This window comes from Homalodisca vitripennis, unplaced genomic scaffold, assembly GCF_021130785.1.
Source record: "Homalodisca vitripennis isolate AUS2020 unplaced genomic scaffold, UT_GWSS_2.1 ScUCBcl_5332;HRSCAF=12011, whole genome shotgun sequence".
Taxonomy (NCBI): Eukaryota; Metazoa; Arthropoda; class Insecta; order Hemiptera; family Cicadellidae; genus Homalodisca; species Homalodisca vitripennis.
Window position 1 is genome coordinate 1 of NW_025781441.1, and position 17,329 is coordinate 17,329.

Sequence of the window (17,329 nt, forward strand, 5' to 3'; positions counted from 1 at the left end):
GGGCATCCTTCATTACACTTAGTCCTTTTCTGCTGCTTCTCGAGTAACAGGATATTCAGGATGGGTAGGGTTCAAGGTAGGAGCCGTCTCCTTTCAAGATCCCATGAAGAAGAATGGTGGACACTGTCTCAGCCATGTCAACTTGGGAAGAAGGGTTTGGCTAGCTCTGTTCCAGTCTCATCTAGTCAAATTAAGCAGGGGATACTGTATTCCCTAATGTTTAAGCTTTAAATTCCTTTAACGTTAAGGGGAGCCCTTACCATTCCTACAGTCAACTACATATATCGACCAGCCCTTTTTACGCCATTGTCTTGATATTTTCAGTTAGTGATGTGCTGCTCCTTGACATCTGTTGGGTTGACCAGATTTAAGTGACATATTGGTTTTCACTGTACCCAGTATGTGTAACAGTTTGTGTGTAACAGTGGTTTCACTGTTACACTTAGAGTTAACTGTAATCAGTTACTGTATTACACTTGTTACTGTAATCAACACCTAAAATACCATATGTCCAGGTTCCTGTATGGCCACGACAACACATCATCACTCCAGTTGGAGGCCGCTGTTTCCCTGCTCTGTGCTGCAGAGAAGTACGATGTGGAAGATCTGAAGTCTAGATTGGACGATGTGATCACGCCCCAAGTTACTGTAGACAATGTATTTGTTGTCCTGCAAAATGCACTTGTCTGTGAGAATGCACCTAAATTGTGGGAAACTGTCAATGAGGTATGTATCATATTATTATTATAACCTATTCGTCGTAGGTTAGACGAATAGCTGCTCTAAATGGTTTGGGTGGAAGCCGAAAAGTTTAATTTTGTCTCTGTACACATAGATTAGATTTTTACTTCATTTACATTTAATAATAGAAAAATCCAAATTGTTTTATTTAGTAGTTCATTATTTTTTCACAAAAATAAATCACACCGTAATGTACGCGTTAACTTCCAGGCCAAAGCACCCTCTCTCTATTTTAAAGTTTGTTTCTCAACAGTGTTAACAGTAGATAGTAACATATGATTACAAGTCTGGCTGTACTCGAACATGTCTGTGGCTCCAGATCTGCTGCTGAATGACATTTAAAATCTAATTTAATGTAACTTAGGTTTGTCTTTTCTTATTCCGATTTTCAGTTTTTTGTCTTGTTTTTTTCTTTAAGAAACATACCTCTTTGTTTTCTATTATTTACATATTTATTTTATATTGGTGCTGATGGAGTCACTCCCCGCATACATATGGATAGCCTTTGAGGGAAAGATATTTCTATTGAGTATATGTATAAGTATATAAAGCGTTTGTTACTTTTAGTGGAATAAAAGATTAAAATGAAAATGAAGAATGATAATGAGAATTCTATATTTCATTCAATTATATAAATTGAATATTTGTATTCATTAACATGAAGTGATTTTTTTTTTTCCAAGAATATACGAGGTGTGTTCAAAAAGTATTGCAAATTTTGTGTATTTTCAAAAATTATTGATTTATTCGTTAATATCTATTTTGTCCCCTTCAAAGTAATCCCCCTGGGATATTTACACTTGTGCCAACGTTTTTTTCGAATCTTCGAAGCACTTCAAAAAATAAATTTTTTGTATCTTGTTCAGCTCCTCCTTCGACGCCGTAATATTCCTTATTCACCGTTCCTACCTTGTGGCAAGAACTTATGATGCACCACGCCCCTGCAATCGAAGAAAACTGTAAGCAAAACTTTTACATTCGACTGAACTTGGTGTGCTTTTTTCGGTCTTGGTTAGTGCGGCAGCTTCCATTGAGATGATTGAGCTTTGGTTTCCACGTCATAACCATAAACCCACGATTCGTCACCAGTTATGACCCTCTGGAGCAAATTCGGGTCGTCGCGGACAGATTCCAACATCTCATTAGCAATGTTCATGCGATGCTGTTTTTGATCAAAATTGATTTTTGAGCAATTTTGGTACGAATTTTGCGACGACCTGTCTCATGCCCAAATTATCGATTAAAATCGAATGGCACACAAGCCAATCGATATGCGTAGGTCCTTGGCAATTTCTCTAACGGTGATTCGACGATTGGCCAATACCATTTTCTTCACTTCATCAATTTTTTTGTCTGTTGTTGAAGTGCTCGGGCGTCCGGCACGCTCTTCGTCGTTCACATCTTCTTGGCCCTCAGAAAACATTTTGTACCACCGATAAACGTTGCTTTTGTCCAAAGTAGCTTCTCCGTATGCCACAGTCAACATTCGGAATGCATCCTCCGTGCACTTAATTTCGTGTTTCACACAAAATTTGATACGGGTTCTTTGTTCCATTTTTTTGAATAGGTAAAAATCGAAGACGAACCAAAACAAGTGCAAGCAAAGCAGCTGTCAACAATTAACTGAACATTCAAAATGGCCGAAATTGTCAATATAAGTGAGAGAGACGTACCAACATAACGCCACAAAATAATCGAAATTCGAATATATACGTAACCCGCGAAAATTCAAAATTCGCAATACTTTTTGAACACACCTCGTATAGTTGTATTCATATTGTCAAAAATAATATTTAATTGAATATGGTATATTTAAATGAGAAGAATACAACATTTTTATTACACAGTACATTTATTTTACACATTACCCAAATAATTTTATGAATCTATCATTTCAGATAATTCAGTAACCGCACCGAACAAGTGTTCTCCCACACTGAATTCCCGAAAGTCAGTCCGGAAGTACTGCTACATATTGTACAACAGGAGAGCTTGAGTGTGCCAGAGATTGATGTATGGAGGGCTGCTCTCAACTGGGCTACACATCAAGGTAAATACTGTATATCCTGATACAACAGAACTATTCTCACACCCAGTTCACTGCAGTCAGCCCGGAAGTATTTCTGCATATTGTACAACAGGAGAGCTTGAGTGTGCCAGAGATTGATGTTTGGACGGCTGCTCTCAACCGGGCTACACATCAAGGTAAATTACTGTATATCCTGATACAAGCAAACATTGTAGATTGCTTGGCCAATCACAATGTAACTCTTTTGCCAGATATGGACATATATACATACATAATGTGCTTTTGATGCAGGGAACAGAAGGATATTAATGTTTAAAAAAACCCCTCACATGCACACACATACCCCTGTTTTTTTAGCAATATCTGACTGACACTTCTTCACGACACATCCCAAAAATCCAGTGAATAAGACTTACACTGCAGATCTCAAAATTGTCAAGGTTATAGATTTAGGGAAAGAAAGCCTGCATCTAAAATGAATTTGTAATTATAGTTATTTGTTCATTCATTTTTTTAATTTCAAAAGTAATTAAATGATTTTTAGTTGAAATATCGTAATTTTTAAATGTGTGTCAATGTGATAAATCCAGCTAATTATTGTTGGTATGATTTTGCTTATTAGTTATTGTTATTCATTTAACATAACTATTATGAAAATGTTGTAATGTTTTAAACAAATTTAGAATTGAAGTTATCGTAATGTATGAAGGGGTTAATAATTTTTTTGTATAGTTGTATTTTAATTTAGACAAAATCTTTTTCTTTATAATTAATTTTAGACCTCCTGATGATTATCACATTTGTTTATGTAAGGTAGATAACATATGACTGATTTAATAAATCTGTTTGGTCCATGCCCATCATATGCACTCCTCCACCACAGTGATCACATTGCCCAGTTGGTATTCAGCTAAACGCTTGCTTATCTCCTAGGTCCTGATCAGTGGCATGTTTCATCTAAATTATTGTATTTGATTGTTTAATAAATCTTCACCCTCAGATGATGGATGTAAACTTGGTACATCATAGATCTACTTTGTAAAAATTGATCTTACAGCTCAAGGTGGCAGAGCATTACTGCCTTTTTGCATATTTTCACATTAGCTGTTTCGTATTTATGTGCATAAATTAATCAATTAAATTTTATTTCTCTTTTAATAAAGAAAATTACATTAATAACTGTCATTTTAATAATACTTAAGATTACTTTCTAGTGATAACTAGCAATAATAATTAATTAACCATTCAATGTAATTTTAGCTTACATAATTTAAAGAAAAATAAGAGTATAAATCAATAATGATAAAAGTAGGGTAATATTCCAATTAATTAAATTAAATTACCTCAAAATCAGAGTTAATTTGACAGTTGCAAAAATGCATTTACAGAATAATAATGTGTTTGTACACAATACTTGTGTAATTTTCTTATACATGCTTGGATTATTTCAAAAATTTTGGAGTTTTAAAGTTGTATTAATCTCTATACAAATTGTTTCACGAGTAACCCGACAAACTTCTCAGGTGGTTTCCTCTCATCAAAATAATGAACAACGTTCGTTCGGAAACGCTTAGTTAGCGAGCTACAGCTTGTGAAAGATATCACCCAATTTTCTAGGAAAGGACGGAAATAAAAGCGAAACTGATGTTTTTATGGCACAAAGATAGTTGTTAAATTAATTGAAATTTTTGTAAAATGAATTGAAAAATTGAATAAAATATGTCCCAGACCTGTAAAGACCACCCATTTCTAAAATATCAGACAAAATATGCTAAATTAAGTCTTGAAAAACATGCTTTGTTTAGATTTCAAGTACATTAACTTTAGTAAATGGGTAATAAACGCGCAAAACTTTTTAACCAAAACTAAGAGAGGTTAATTCCAATGAAAATAATATAAAATAGGCTAATAATAAACAAACACAAAGTTAAAAAAAAGTAGGTAATGTTTAATTAAATCAACACACGTACAAAAAATTAGACAGAAAATGCAATATCTGTTTATTGAATGAACGCTCTTCATAAAAGTAAAACATTTTAATTGCTAATCTTTTATTCCAATTTTCCATTATGTAGTATGCAGTGAGATGTTGGAGTTTCTGCAATTACGTGTGAGCCTGAGTCATGCCTGTATTAGACAATAGACAATAGACAATAGACAAACTCTTTATTAACAAAACATCAAGAATTGCAATGGCGTCAAGTTTTACAAAGTTGGTTCTTTATCTGCCATCCTGTTCTTCTCCTTTCCAGTTCATGAACTCATCCATGGAGTAGAATGGTCGGCCGGCCAGCCATCTGGTTAGTTTGGTCTTCAATGTATTTCCTTGTAGCATTTTTATGTCCTCCGGAAGGTGGTTGAATAGTCTCCTGCCAATGTAGGATGGTTTCCTCGTAAACAGAGCAGTGCGGTGTTGTGGCAGGTGGAAGTTTAAAGCTTGGCGCGTGTTATAGTTATGAAGGTTGTGGCCTCGTTGTAACTCCTCTTTGACAGCATGCATTATGACCTCTCTAATGTAAAGGCTAATGAATCGTTAAGACACCTTCATGAATGAAGGCGTCTCTGCAGCTTTCCCTTGGACCGAGACCTGACATAATTCTGACTGCTCTTTTCTGTAACAGTAGGATTCTTTTTACGTTTCCTGCTGTTGTGCCTCCCCAGACCACGAGACCGTATCTCAGGTGTGACTCGATCAGAGCATAGTAGGTGATCCTTGTAGTTGCGTCATCACTGGCACTTTTTACTCTTTTTAAGATGTATAAACATGTGTTCAGTTTTTTTGAGAGTGTGTCAACGTGATTGTTCCATGATAGGTTGTTATCAATGGTCATCCCGAGGAATTTGGTTTGGCTTTCCATTGATACATCAGGCAGTGCGGGAACGTCCTCTCGTCTCCTTCCAAAAGCCAGTTGTTTGGTCTTTTCAGTGTTGACAACCAGATCGTTTTCGTGGCAGTATTGGTATGCTAAGTTTAGCGCAGTATAGGAGTTGACTGCCATATTGTTAGGTGTTGACTCAGACATTAAAAGTGTTGTGTCGTCGGCGTACATCAGTGGCGCACAGTGTGTGCCTAAGTACTGCGGCATGTCATTAGTCATGAGGATGAATAGGACTGGTCCGAGCACTGAGCCCTGAGGCACGCCTCTCTTAACAGGCAGGGGGTTTGATCTCAGTGTTTGTGAGAGATTTTTGTGTCTGCATTGAATCTCAACTGTCTGGCTTCTCCCCTCCAGGTAGCTCTTGAACCACTCTTTAGCATGTCCTTTAATTCCAAGTTGTTCGAGTTTGTAGAGGATCAGCTCGTGCCCCAGGCAGTCAAATGCCTTGCTGAAGTCCAGCATGATACTTGTGACTATGTTTTTCTCTTCTAGGTTGTCGATGATAAATTCCGCAAGTTTAATAATGGCCGATGTTGTGTGGACCTTCCTTTAATAAAGCCGTGTTGATTGTCTGTTAAGAGGTGGTGTAGCTCACAGTGGTCCATTAGTCTTTTCAGAACTACTTTCTCGATCACCTTAGAGCATGTTGGGATCAGAGAAATGGGCCTGTAGTTAGTGGCTTCTGTGTGGCTTCCACCTTTGAGCTTTGGGTTATACTTTACTTTGTTTAAGGGCTGATGGAAAATGGCCATGAGCAAGGGATAGGTTTATTATTTTAACTATAGGTTGTATCAGTGGTTTACTGCAGTGTTTTAGCATTCTTACTGAAATTTCATCAATCCCTGCTGAGGTTTTAGGTTTTAAGACTCTTTATTATGGCCTCGACTTCATGTTCATTAGTGAGAGGCAGCTGGGTTAAATCGTGGTTTGTGGTTTGGGGTTGGCTTGCAGTCTGTTTTCCTATTCTTGGCTGGTGACTTAGGGTGTGATCTGCTATATTTGCAAAGTATTCATTAAGGTGGTTAGCTATTTGAAGAGGGTTGGTGATGACGTCTCCTCCAATGTTTAAGTCGTGGTTGGGATAGTTTAAAACATTTGATTCCTCTCTCACTATTTATAACCTGCCATAAGGCTTTTGATTTGTTTTCGGAGTTAGCTATGTGATTTGCTGCTGCTTGCCGTTTATTTTAATTTTAGCCTGATATCATATTTTTTTTTTGGCCTTGCTCATTTCATTTTTATCTGTTTGTGATGCACCCTGTGAGCTCGTACGTTCGGAGCCATGTCAGATATGTTGCTTTAAGACGATTGGTTTCCTCATCCATATATATTGGTGCCTTCCTTTTCTTTTGTCTCACGGTCTTCCTAGGGCATATCATGTTCATGGTTCCGATAATGGTTGATAGAAAAGTTGTTGTAGGCTATTTCCGCTGAGTCCGAGTTAAGTACATTTTCCCAGTCTTCTTGCTCCAGCTGAACCTTCAGAAGATTTAGGTTTTCTTGATTTAGTATTCTGCAGATTGTCTTCTTTTGGGTTGGTACTGATGTTGCGTGGTTTATTTCGCAGAGTTGAGCAGTGTGGTCTGAGACTCCGGTCTTGGTTATCTAAGGTAACACAAGGCGTTATAAAACTAAAGGAAGATGAATTTTTCCAAGAAAATGCCTGTTCCTGGTGTTTAAGCTTACATATCTACATACAGGGTGGTGCATATGTCAGTTTCCCCATAAATTGGGATATTTTGTCTCAATAGGTTGGTAACAATGTTAAGTTGACAGCAACACGAAGTAAGTTCATTGTTGTCTGTTCTAGTGGCTAGTGTAAAGTGACGCTCTTTGTATCTGTTATTTGTTTGCGTGTGTTTTTAAAATATTTACAACCCAACAGCAAGTTTACATCCTTCAGTTGTGGTGGAAGCATAATAAAAATACTTCTATAATAATTGAAGAATTTAGTGGTAAATATCCAGGTGTCACGATACCCACTCGACAGTATATGCGGAAGTTAAATAAGAAATTTGAAAACACAGGAAGCGTTTTAAATGCCCCGAAGTGTGGTAGTCCACAATCAGTTTGCAATGAAGAAAACCTGCAGACAGTTGCTCAAGCTTTTGTAGTCAGTCCCAGTAAATCGACTTGTAAGGCATCTGCTGAACTAGAAATATCAAAAAGAAGTGTGCAAACAATGTTAAAGCAATTAAAATGTAAGCCACACAGTCCATTTTTACTTCAAGCACTTCACAAGGATGGTTCTGATAGGCGATTGGAGTTCTGTGAGAAAATAATTATCTCAGAGGCTGATCCAAATTTCTTGCGATCAATTTTGTGTGATGAGGCATGTTTCAAACTAAATGGACAAGTTTATCGGCATAACTGCGTGTACCAGTCAGATGTACATAATCCAGGCAGAACTCAGTGTGCCTGGTGTTATGGTATTGGGAGGTATTTCGAGTACTGCACTGATTGGTCCTTATTTTCTTCAATGAAATGTTAACTCAGAAAGTTTACTTACAGTTGCTGCAAGTATTAGTAGTTCCCAAACTCAGAAACAATCCGTGTTCAATTTTCATTCGCTCATCTGGCAACAAGATGGTGCCCCAGCATATTTTGGTACCCATGTTCGATATTTTATAGATAACACATTAAATTTAATGAATGAATTGGTTGCTGTGGTACAATCGATTGGCCTGTGCCTTCTGAGGAAACTGACATATGTGCCACCCTGTAGGCCTATATTAGTATTGTGCTAAAATCCCTGGTAATGACATAGCTAATAGAGCTGCAGAGATGCGATGGAACTACAATTCTTTACCATACCAAAAAATTTTAGTTGCAAAAACCAATGTTGAGAAGGTACTGAGAGTAGATAAAAATTTGTGAATGGAAATAACAGGAAATAAATTGTGAGGTATTAAAGAAACAGTTGTGGTATGGAAATCTTCAACAAAGCACATCAGCCATAGAGAACAGGTGATTTTCTGTCCTCCAGAGAGGACACTCTTTTCTCCCACGATTTTCTAATTAACCACTAGCATACATCTTTGTGTTGTGTTACACTAACAGTTAAACATGTCCTGATTGAGCACATGTGCCTGTGTTCTCGACAGAGGATGAGTTACCAACTCCCTGCAACATAACCAGATTGATATGAGATTAAGTCAAAGTCAAAGTCAAAGTCAAAAATATCTTTATTAACATAATCTTCAAGATTAGTAACAGAGTCATTAACATTAGAATAGTGTTAGTTATCATTTTTCCAATTAAAAAATTCAGTCAAGGAGTAGAATGGTCGGTCCTGCAGCCCGTTCTTGAGTTGTCGTCCAAATTGTGAATGTTCAGTTCTCTTGAGTTCGTCCGGGAGTATATTCCATATCTTGGCACCGATATAGCTTGGTTTCTTTTCAGTGGAGGAAAGTCTGTGAGCAGGAAGATGGTAGTCGTGTGAAAATCTGGTATTGTAGTAGTGAGTTTTGTGCTCCGGTCTTTACTGTTTCTATTGCCCTGATATGAGTGTAGAGTACTACTTCCAGAACATATAAATCTATCACTGTCAGGATCCGGAGGTCTTTAAAGGCTTGCCTGCAAGATTCTCTGGGCTGTAGGTTTTTTAGGAGTCTAATGGCTCTTTTTTGTAATACAAGAATACGCTGCAAGTTGCCTGCAGCTGTGCCGCCCCAAACTGCAATCCCATATTTTAAGTGAGACTCAAAAATGGCGTAATATGCTGTTTTTGAGGTTGTCAAGTCACTTATACTTTTCATCCGTCGTATCACGAACAGTCCGGTGCTAAGTTTTACTGCATAAGTGGTGGTCGATGTGTGATGTCCAAGAGAGTTTGTTGTCAAAAGTAATTCCAAGATACTTTGCGGATGAGGTTTCGTCTAGGCCCGGAAGTGTTTCAATGCTTTTGCCATGTCTTCCCAATATCAGATGTTTTGTTTTATTTTCATTAACAACAAGTTCATGTTTGTGGCAGTATTGTATTGCCATATTTAGTGCTACAAAACTATCCACTTCTAGTTGTTCTGGTTTTTGACCACCCAAAAGAAGGACAGTGTCGTCGGCATACATAAGAGTTTTACTGTAACCTTGCATGAACTCGGGGAAGTCATTTGTAAATAATATAAAAAGAACAGGTCCCAGCACTGATCCTTGAGGCACTCCTCGCGTGATTGATTTTGGATCAGAATTCACCGTGTTGGTTCTTCCATGTCCTGTGTGATTGATTTTCTACTATTTGACTCCTTCCAGTCAGGTAGCTGGTGAACCATGCCTTTGCAGTTCCTCGTATTCCAAGGCTTGTTAGTTTGTTCAGAAGGTGCTTGTGATCCAGACAATCAAACGCCTTGCTGTAATCAAGAAAGATGGCTGCTGCGTTGCTTCCGCTCTCTCGTTGGTCCAACAAAAACTCAGCGAGGCTTATAAGGGTGGTTGTTGTGGACCTTCCTGCTATAAAGCCATGCTGATGTGGTGTTAGCAGATGGTTAGAGGAAAGGTGTTCGAGAAGTCGGGCAAGTACTAGTTTTTCAATTATTTTGGATATAGTTGGAATTAGTGAAATGGGTCGGTAGTTTGCTGCATCAGTTGTTAGGCCCTGTTTGAATTTTGGATAAACCTTTGCTATCTTCAATGCTGCAGGGAACATTCCTGAACTAAGTGATTTGTTTGTAATGTCAATCAATGGGTCTCTTATTTCATCTTCACACAGCTTTATTAATTTGGATGAGATGTCATCATATCCTTTTGAGGTTTTTGTTTGTATTGACCTGATGGTTTTGGTCATTTCTTGCCTGGATGTCGGTGTTAGAACCAAATTTGGACAGTTTCTGTTGGATTCAGGTAGTGCTGGCGTAGGGTTTACAGTTCCTATTTCCCTTATTGTTCTTTCTGCAATGGAGGTAAAGAATTCATTCAAGTAGTCTGATATTTCTTTAGGGTTTATAAGCTCCTGGTCTTGAATTATGAGTTTATTTAATTGAATGGTTTCTTCTTTCTTCTTCCTCTCATCGTTGATAACGTTCCAGATTGCTTTGGATTTATTGTTTGCTTCTTGGATTTTATTTACATTAGCTTGTTTTCTTAATTGCCGGAGCTGCAGGTCGTAATCTTTTTTCAAAGATAGTGCCCTTATTTTGTGCTCTTCTTGACCGGTTTGTTTGGTAGGTATTTTGGGCTTTAAGAAACTCTTGTTTTATTTGAGTTACTACAGGGTTGCATAAGACTGTGTAGTTCTTTTTCTTTCTTCGTGTAGAAGTAATGTGAGGGCAACAGTGGTTGAGGGCTCGTTGTAAGGTATTGTTGAACTTGATATAGGCTTCATTAGCATTTTCAGTGTTGTAAACTTCTTCCCAGTTTTCCTGCTTGAGTAGGTCTTTTAGTTTATGTAGGTTTCTGTCATTCATGTTTCTTCTTTTAGAGGTTGACTGAAGAGTAGTGGGTCCTGTGTCTCTTTGGATTCTGCACATCTGTCCTGTATGGTCAGATATTCCTGCATCTATAATTTCCACTTTGATCTCTTCTTCTTCCATGTTTGTACACACGCTGTCAATTGATGACATTGATGTTGGTGTTATTCGAGTTGGCGGCAGGTCTACTCTATACATGCTGTGGCAATTTAATGTATCTCGTAGTCTATAGTAGTCATTCCCCTTGTCAAGACAATCAATGTTGATATCACCCACGAGAATTGTAGGATGTTTTTCTGCACATATGTTGTCAAGTGAATCATAGATTGCTTCCAGTCCTTCTTCAAGGTTGCCATCTGTTCTGTAGACTCCCATAACAAATAGAGATGTTTTACCGGTTTTAACTTTTACTGTCGCTAGCTCACATGTCATTTCGATACTAACATCCTCACTGTCAATTGTTTCTATCTTCCCATCCATTGAATCATGAGCGTAAATGGCCACTCCTCCACACCTTTGCGATGTGACTTTCGGCAGTATGCTGCTTTTAGACTATATCCAATGAGTCTAGTGTTGGCAAGGGTTTCTTCTTTTTGTCCATGCTCTGTGATAATTACTAGGTTGGGTTTTAAGGTATCAAGAAGAGCATTGAGTCTATCAATTTTGTTGGCTATGGTGTCCTGCGTTTTGGTGAAAGATGGTTAAAGGCATTCTATTTAATGGGTTTCTGATGAGTTCAAAGTTTCCTTCGTTTTCATTTTTGTTTTGATCGTCTTGGCGTTGTCTAAAAAATTAGTTTGCTGTAGTTGATTTGATGGCTCTGAGGTGGATTCATTGGCTGGTAAAAGCTCTCTGTTCTCCCTGAAGTTATAATGTTGCTTCATGTGTTCTCTATAAAAGTTGATATTGTTTAGAAAGAAGTCATCATAACTTTCATCCCTCTCCTTTATTTTAGCATTTAGTGGTGGAGATTTTTTACTTTTCACTATCTGTGGTATAGAACTGGGGATGGTTCTCTTATATTGCCTTATTTTTTGGTGGTGGTGAGTTACTTGATCGAGGTAGTTCTTGAGAACGGGGTTGTCCGTTATGTATATCCCAGTTGATGTTTTCACTTTTTTCCTCAAAATGGTTATTTGGCGTGGGTTTTTCTTGCTTGTTGCGCATTTGAGGGGGATTGAGATGTATTGGTTATGAACACTTTTAAAAATGCTTTAGCAGCAATTTCTTGTTCTTTTAGTTTTACTAAGGTTTTTTTCGTTCTCCCACTTAGCTTTATTAGCCACTTCATTTACTCTTTCTAGTTCATTTTTCAGTTCAGCATTAGAGATAACGAGTTTTTCATTTTCGTTTTTTGAGTGATTCATTTTCGTAACCCTTCTTTTTCAGAGTAGCATCAATTTGATCAAATCTGTCTCTCAGTTGTGTGTTGAGTAATATAAGATTGTTTAGCTGGTCTGTGAAGTTTGTTCTCTCATCTTCGGCTTGTCGAATGAAATCATCTCTTATTTTCTTCTCATTTTCGAGCTTTTTGGTCATGAATGTAATTTCACTTTTTAGCTGATTGTTTTCTTCAAGCTGGTCTTTAATAATGCTTTTTGTGTTCTCCAGGGTATCTTCTAGTTCTAGTTCATGCAGTGATTTACTTGATTGTATGTCTTGTATTTTTTGTTTAAGTGTGTTGTTTTCAGACAGAAGGGCGGTTCCAATTTCAGCAGCTAATGTTAAAGATGTTTCATGGTTGAAGTTTTCTTCCAAGGACAAGTTCTGTATTTTTGTTTGTATGTCTTTCACGTTTGATGAAGTATCATCAAGTGCACAGTTACTGCATTTCCACCTTTTAATGTGTTCTTCTGTCAAATTTTTTATGATATTTGTCAGTCCAGTTTAGGCATTTTGAGTGGTACCAATATTTACAGTCTCCAGTGCAAAGTATTCCCTTATACCTTACACCTATGCCACACACACACCGCATGGGTATTTAGACATGATTAAAGTTGGTCAAGAGGTCCGATTGTTACGGTGAAAAAGCTAGCCAAGATATCAGTTTTTAAGATTTTGGCTGGTTGTCGGTCAATCTTGAGGTCTGATAAGTCAGTCAAATATAAGAATTAGATTAAGTCTGACAGTTTCTTAGTGTTTGGTTATAATGGTTGTCTAGTAAAACTCTTTGGATTCTTGGAATGTACTTTATTAGAGTCAGAGTCCGAAGGGTCGCACCTGAAGTTTTATTAGTTTTAGTCAATGAACCCTTTTATAGTTCTTCTGTATCTGCTGTCAGTGACTTTTCATTTTAGTTATTTTATTATAGTTATTTTTCATAAATGTATTGTTACTGATTATTTGTTAGGTGCTGAGCAAAGTTCTATTATATAGAAGTAAACTGAAAGTTGAAATTATACTTAACATAACTAGTTTTAAGTTTCATTAATTTTTATAATTGTTAATAAATAGTTATTTATTATATTTCGGTATTGACATAAATTTCAACTATAGGAAATGTCCTGTAATCCATTATTTTAGTGCTAACTTTAATGCTGCCAAGTTGAGAATCCCTCTTATATGTTCCAGCCCAGCCAGTGGAAGGGGTAATCTCAGCAGAGAACCTGCGGCTGACTATTTTTCCTTTCCTAAAAAGCATCCGCCTATGCACACTCAGCACTGAACATCTTGTCAAGGAAGTGCAGGTGACACAAATCTTGACATCAGAGGAGATGAGAGATATCAGCCTGTTAATGGCAGGGATCAAATTGAGTGACAGCTCTGACCTGATTTGCATGGAGACTGAAGAACGGGGACGAATCTCACTCCTTTCTGACAAAAGAATTAAAACTTTCACGCAACAAGGCTTATCTGTTTGCTCAAAATTGCAAATTGACAGGTGACGGTATTTATATCCTGACAAAAAACTCTTCTATTGAATTGTGCGCAGTTGAATGTAGGACCTGTGAGATTCCATCATTGAAGATGACACCAAAAAAAACGAACACAAGAGTACAAGGTAACAGTAAAGATAAAACATATCCCCCATGAAGGTGTGAACAGCACGTATCCTGAACCTGAGCACCCCCCTCTAGAGATCAATTACGTCGAGCAGCTAGAGTATGACACAGACTTTGTTATACCACTTGAACACGACTACAAAAATGTTATATTGAAACCCAACAACTTGTACGCAATAGAATTTACTAGTAATAATGAAGTTCAATTGTGGTACAGTGCAACTAATGGTGATAGCTACCAAGTCACTGAAAGTTTTGATATAAAGTTCTTGCACCCTGGCAACTGTACAAACTGTTTTAGTCCTATAAAGAACTTGTATTACAAAGAGCATGACTTACAGTAAACTTCTAGTTGTGATAATCTTCAAACATCCTTGTCATTGTGTAAGTATGTCACCGACTTGGCAATAATTAGTTAGCAAACATTTTGCAATTAAAAAAATGTAATTGTAAACTCAAACATACTCTTTACTCTTCCAACTATAGAGTATGCTTACTGCTTTTTTTATTCTAAAAATGTTAATTTGACCTTGGAACTGTAGATCATTTTTAAGGTATCAATTGTGACAACCCTAGTTATTATTTGTGGTTTTTTTACCTGTAAGTAATGTGTCAACTAAGTGTTTTATGGTATACAAAAATGTATATACATTTTTTCAAATGTAATTTCAAAGATAAGCTGTATACTGTAATTTATTTTATGTTCTTTTGTTTGAATTGTATGTTAACGAAAGTAGTGTTATTAGAATAGTAAATTTTAAACGTACTTATCACTAGTTCTTTTCACAATGTTATTAACTCATTTCTTTATGTAAGATTTATTTAAAGTAGAATATTAGTATTAATGCATTGCACTGTACTAGTTTGAATCTCTAGAGTTATATGTTACTTGTTTTAAGTAAATCAAGAATGTATTTTAAGCTGATGTTTTTAATCTAAAATTGTCATTTTAGTTAAAAATGTAACCAAGCTGACCATGTAGAAATTTATATTTTTATTGTATTACTAACGAAATAATATAGGCTATTTTTCTATTATTGTTAGATTTCCTATAACGAAATGTATACATATCTAAATAAAAATTCTGTGTTTTATAATCGCACAACAAAGTGTTTAATTTTTTTGACTTAGACGTAGTAAATAATGAGTTCAAGATTTACAGTATTTGTTTACAATTTGAGAATACAAAATACAAGAACGAGAGATTTTAATTAATGAGTTGATGAGTTCTCTAAATTTGAATCAAGGTGAGTTCTGCAATCTGCAGGAAGAGTAAAGTTACAGACCAGGGAATAGTACTAACGATAGTGCCCTTGAGTCTCTGGCTAGTTGTTGGTTTCGAGTTGCATGTTCACAATGAAATATCATCACTTAAGTGTAATTCAGTATCAATTAGGGATTGAAAACAGAAATGTATAATTAAATAATTCCCTTATTTATAAAAAAATAAACATCAAACAACATTTTGTTGAACAAGCAGAAACAATTCAAATCCTCCCAAACTTGTGTATGATATGATCAACGACAATGCTTATTGCATCCAAGTAGTTTGACTAATATCTACAAGATTGCAGCACCATTCAGACATCAACACTATTCATTTCCAACTTTATAGAGCAAAACAGATGATAAATGAAAAACAAGGTAACTTGGGTGTTGTGCATAAAACTAGTGTAGCACAATTTATCTCGAGCTCAGCGATTAGCGAGTTAATTGTTTATGCCAGGCCATTCTTTTTTATTTATCATGTCTATTCTTCCTGTATCACTCTGTAAACATACAGTCACTACTTTACTATCTATTTTACATATGTATAAGCGTATATACTGTATTATTTATTCATGCTTATACATATAGGCCATAGTTGCTCATCTACGCTTCAAAGTAACAGGATAATATCTAAATGGGAGTAAGATGTGGTTTGGATTTGGCATACTCTTATGGCTAAAAACGTGATTGCCCCAGCATTATAGATCTAAGAGTCTGGATTGCAAGGCTTTGGGGGTAGGGAGAGTGATCAGAACTAGTATTAATGTTGTCTTTTTGCAACTTCATATATAAATTAAATATGCATATTTTGATAAGCCTAACTTATTTAGTAGACATCAATATAATGTTATTGATGATATAAAAGTAAAAATACAAGTGATTTTGTAGGAAACAATTGATGGGTCATGAAATTTATCTCCTTTGCCCAATTTAACCAACTTGTCTCAAGAAAGCTCATTAAAGCAATGATCTTTTGTTTTGACAGCCCTTCTGTCACATTGCTGTTTGTTAACAAATCAGATTTTAAAATATTCATTGGAAACCCTCACCTTCACACCCTCTGATAATTCTCTTCATTGTACAAGGGCTCACAAGGTATATCTTCTGATACAAAAAGTTTGCTTTTTGTATTAAACAACATTTTTTTGAACCATCTTGTTGCCATGCTTGATATAATTTTGACCTGTGAAACTCAAACTAACTACACATCTACTATTTAAAAATCTCTTGGGCTCTTCATTATTTTTATAATACACGATTTTTCTGAAGAGGATGTTTAGTCACTTGACATTGTAGTGAGTACCTAAGTCAGATCCTAAAATAACTTTTATTACATATTGTATAAATCAAATTATAATTAAATCACTTTTGTAGCTTATCGGTTTTCTGCAATTATATTCCTTGTTGGATAACCACATGAGTCTCATGAGTACATGGACACACTTTTAACAGTTATATTGTCCTTGATGTGAAATGTAATGTAGCATAGGTACCGTTATTGTGAGTAAACATATGAGTTTTAACATATGGTTCTACTGTGTATGAAAATCACATTTGTAATAAGTGACAATAATTTGTTTTAAAGCTCCAGCAAAGTAAGTATTTTATTTAGTCTATAACATAAGCCAACATGGGGTTTACCAGCGTAGTTCAGAATTGATTATTATTGTTATAAAGTATGTTCATCATTTAATTGATTATGGGAGGTAGAAGTATGTTAATGTTTTAGTTATCTTGTTAGCTCTTTTCTGTTTTTCCTTAACAAATCTGAAATTTAAATAAACAACTTTTAATCCTGTTAAAATAATCCTTTTTGTAGAATAAAAATTCAAATCAATTTGGATAATGGTTAGGTTTTTTACAACAAGGGTGTGCCACCCCCGGCCTACTTTGACTGGAGAGGCTGGTTCAGAGCTGACCTCCCCTTCTTCTGGGGAGACATGACTTTGAGATGTAGTGCCCTAATTCTTCCTCATGTATCTCGATAGGAGGCGGACCCTACTCTCA

At 36.2% G+C, this 17,329-nt stretch overlaps 1 protein-coding gene across 1 annotated transcript; it reads left to right on the forward strand.

The window, feature by feature from the left end:
• Positions 1 to 515: 515 nt before the first annotated feature.
• Positions 516 to 15,158, forward strand: LOC124373328 (the record flags this gene model as incomplete). The annotated part of the gene is made up of 3 exons (XM_046831707.1): positions 516 to 707; positions 2,649 to 2,791; positions 13,623 to 15,158. Coding segments are annotated over 3 exons (649 nt in total), but the record flags the coding sequence as incomplete, so codon positions are not given.
• Between the last annotated feature and the right edge of the window lie 2,171 nt (positions 15,159 to 17,329).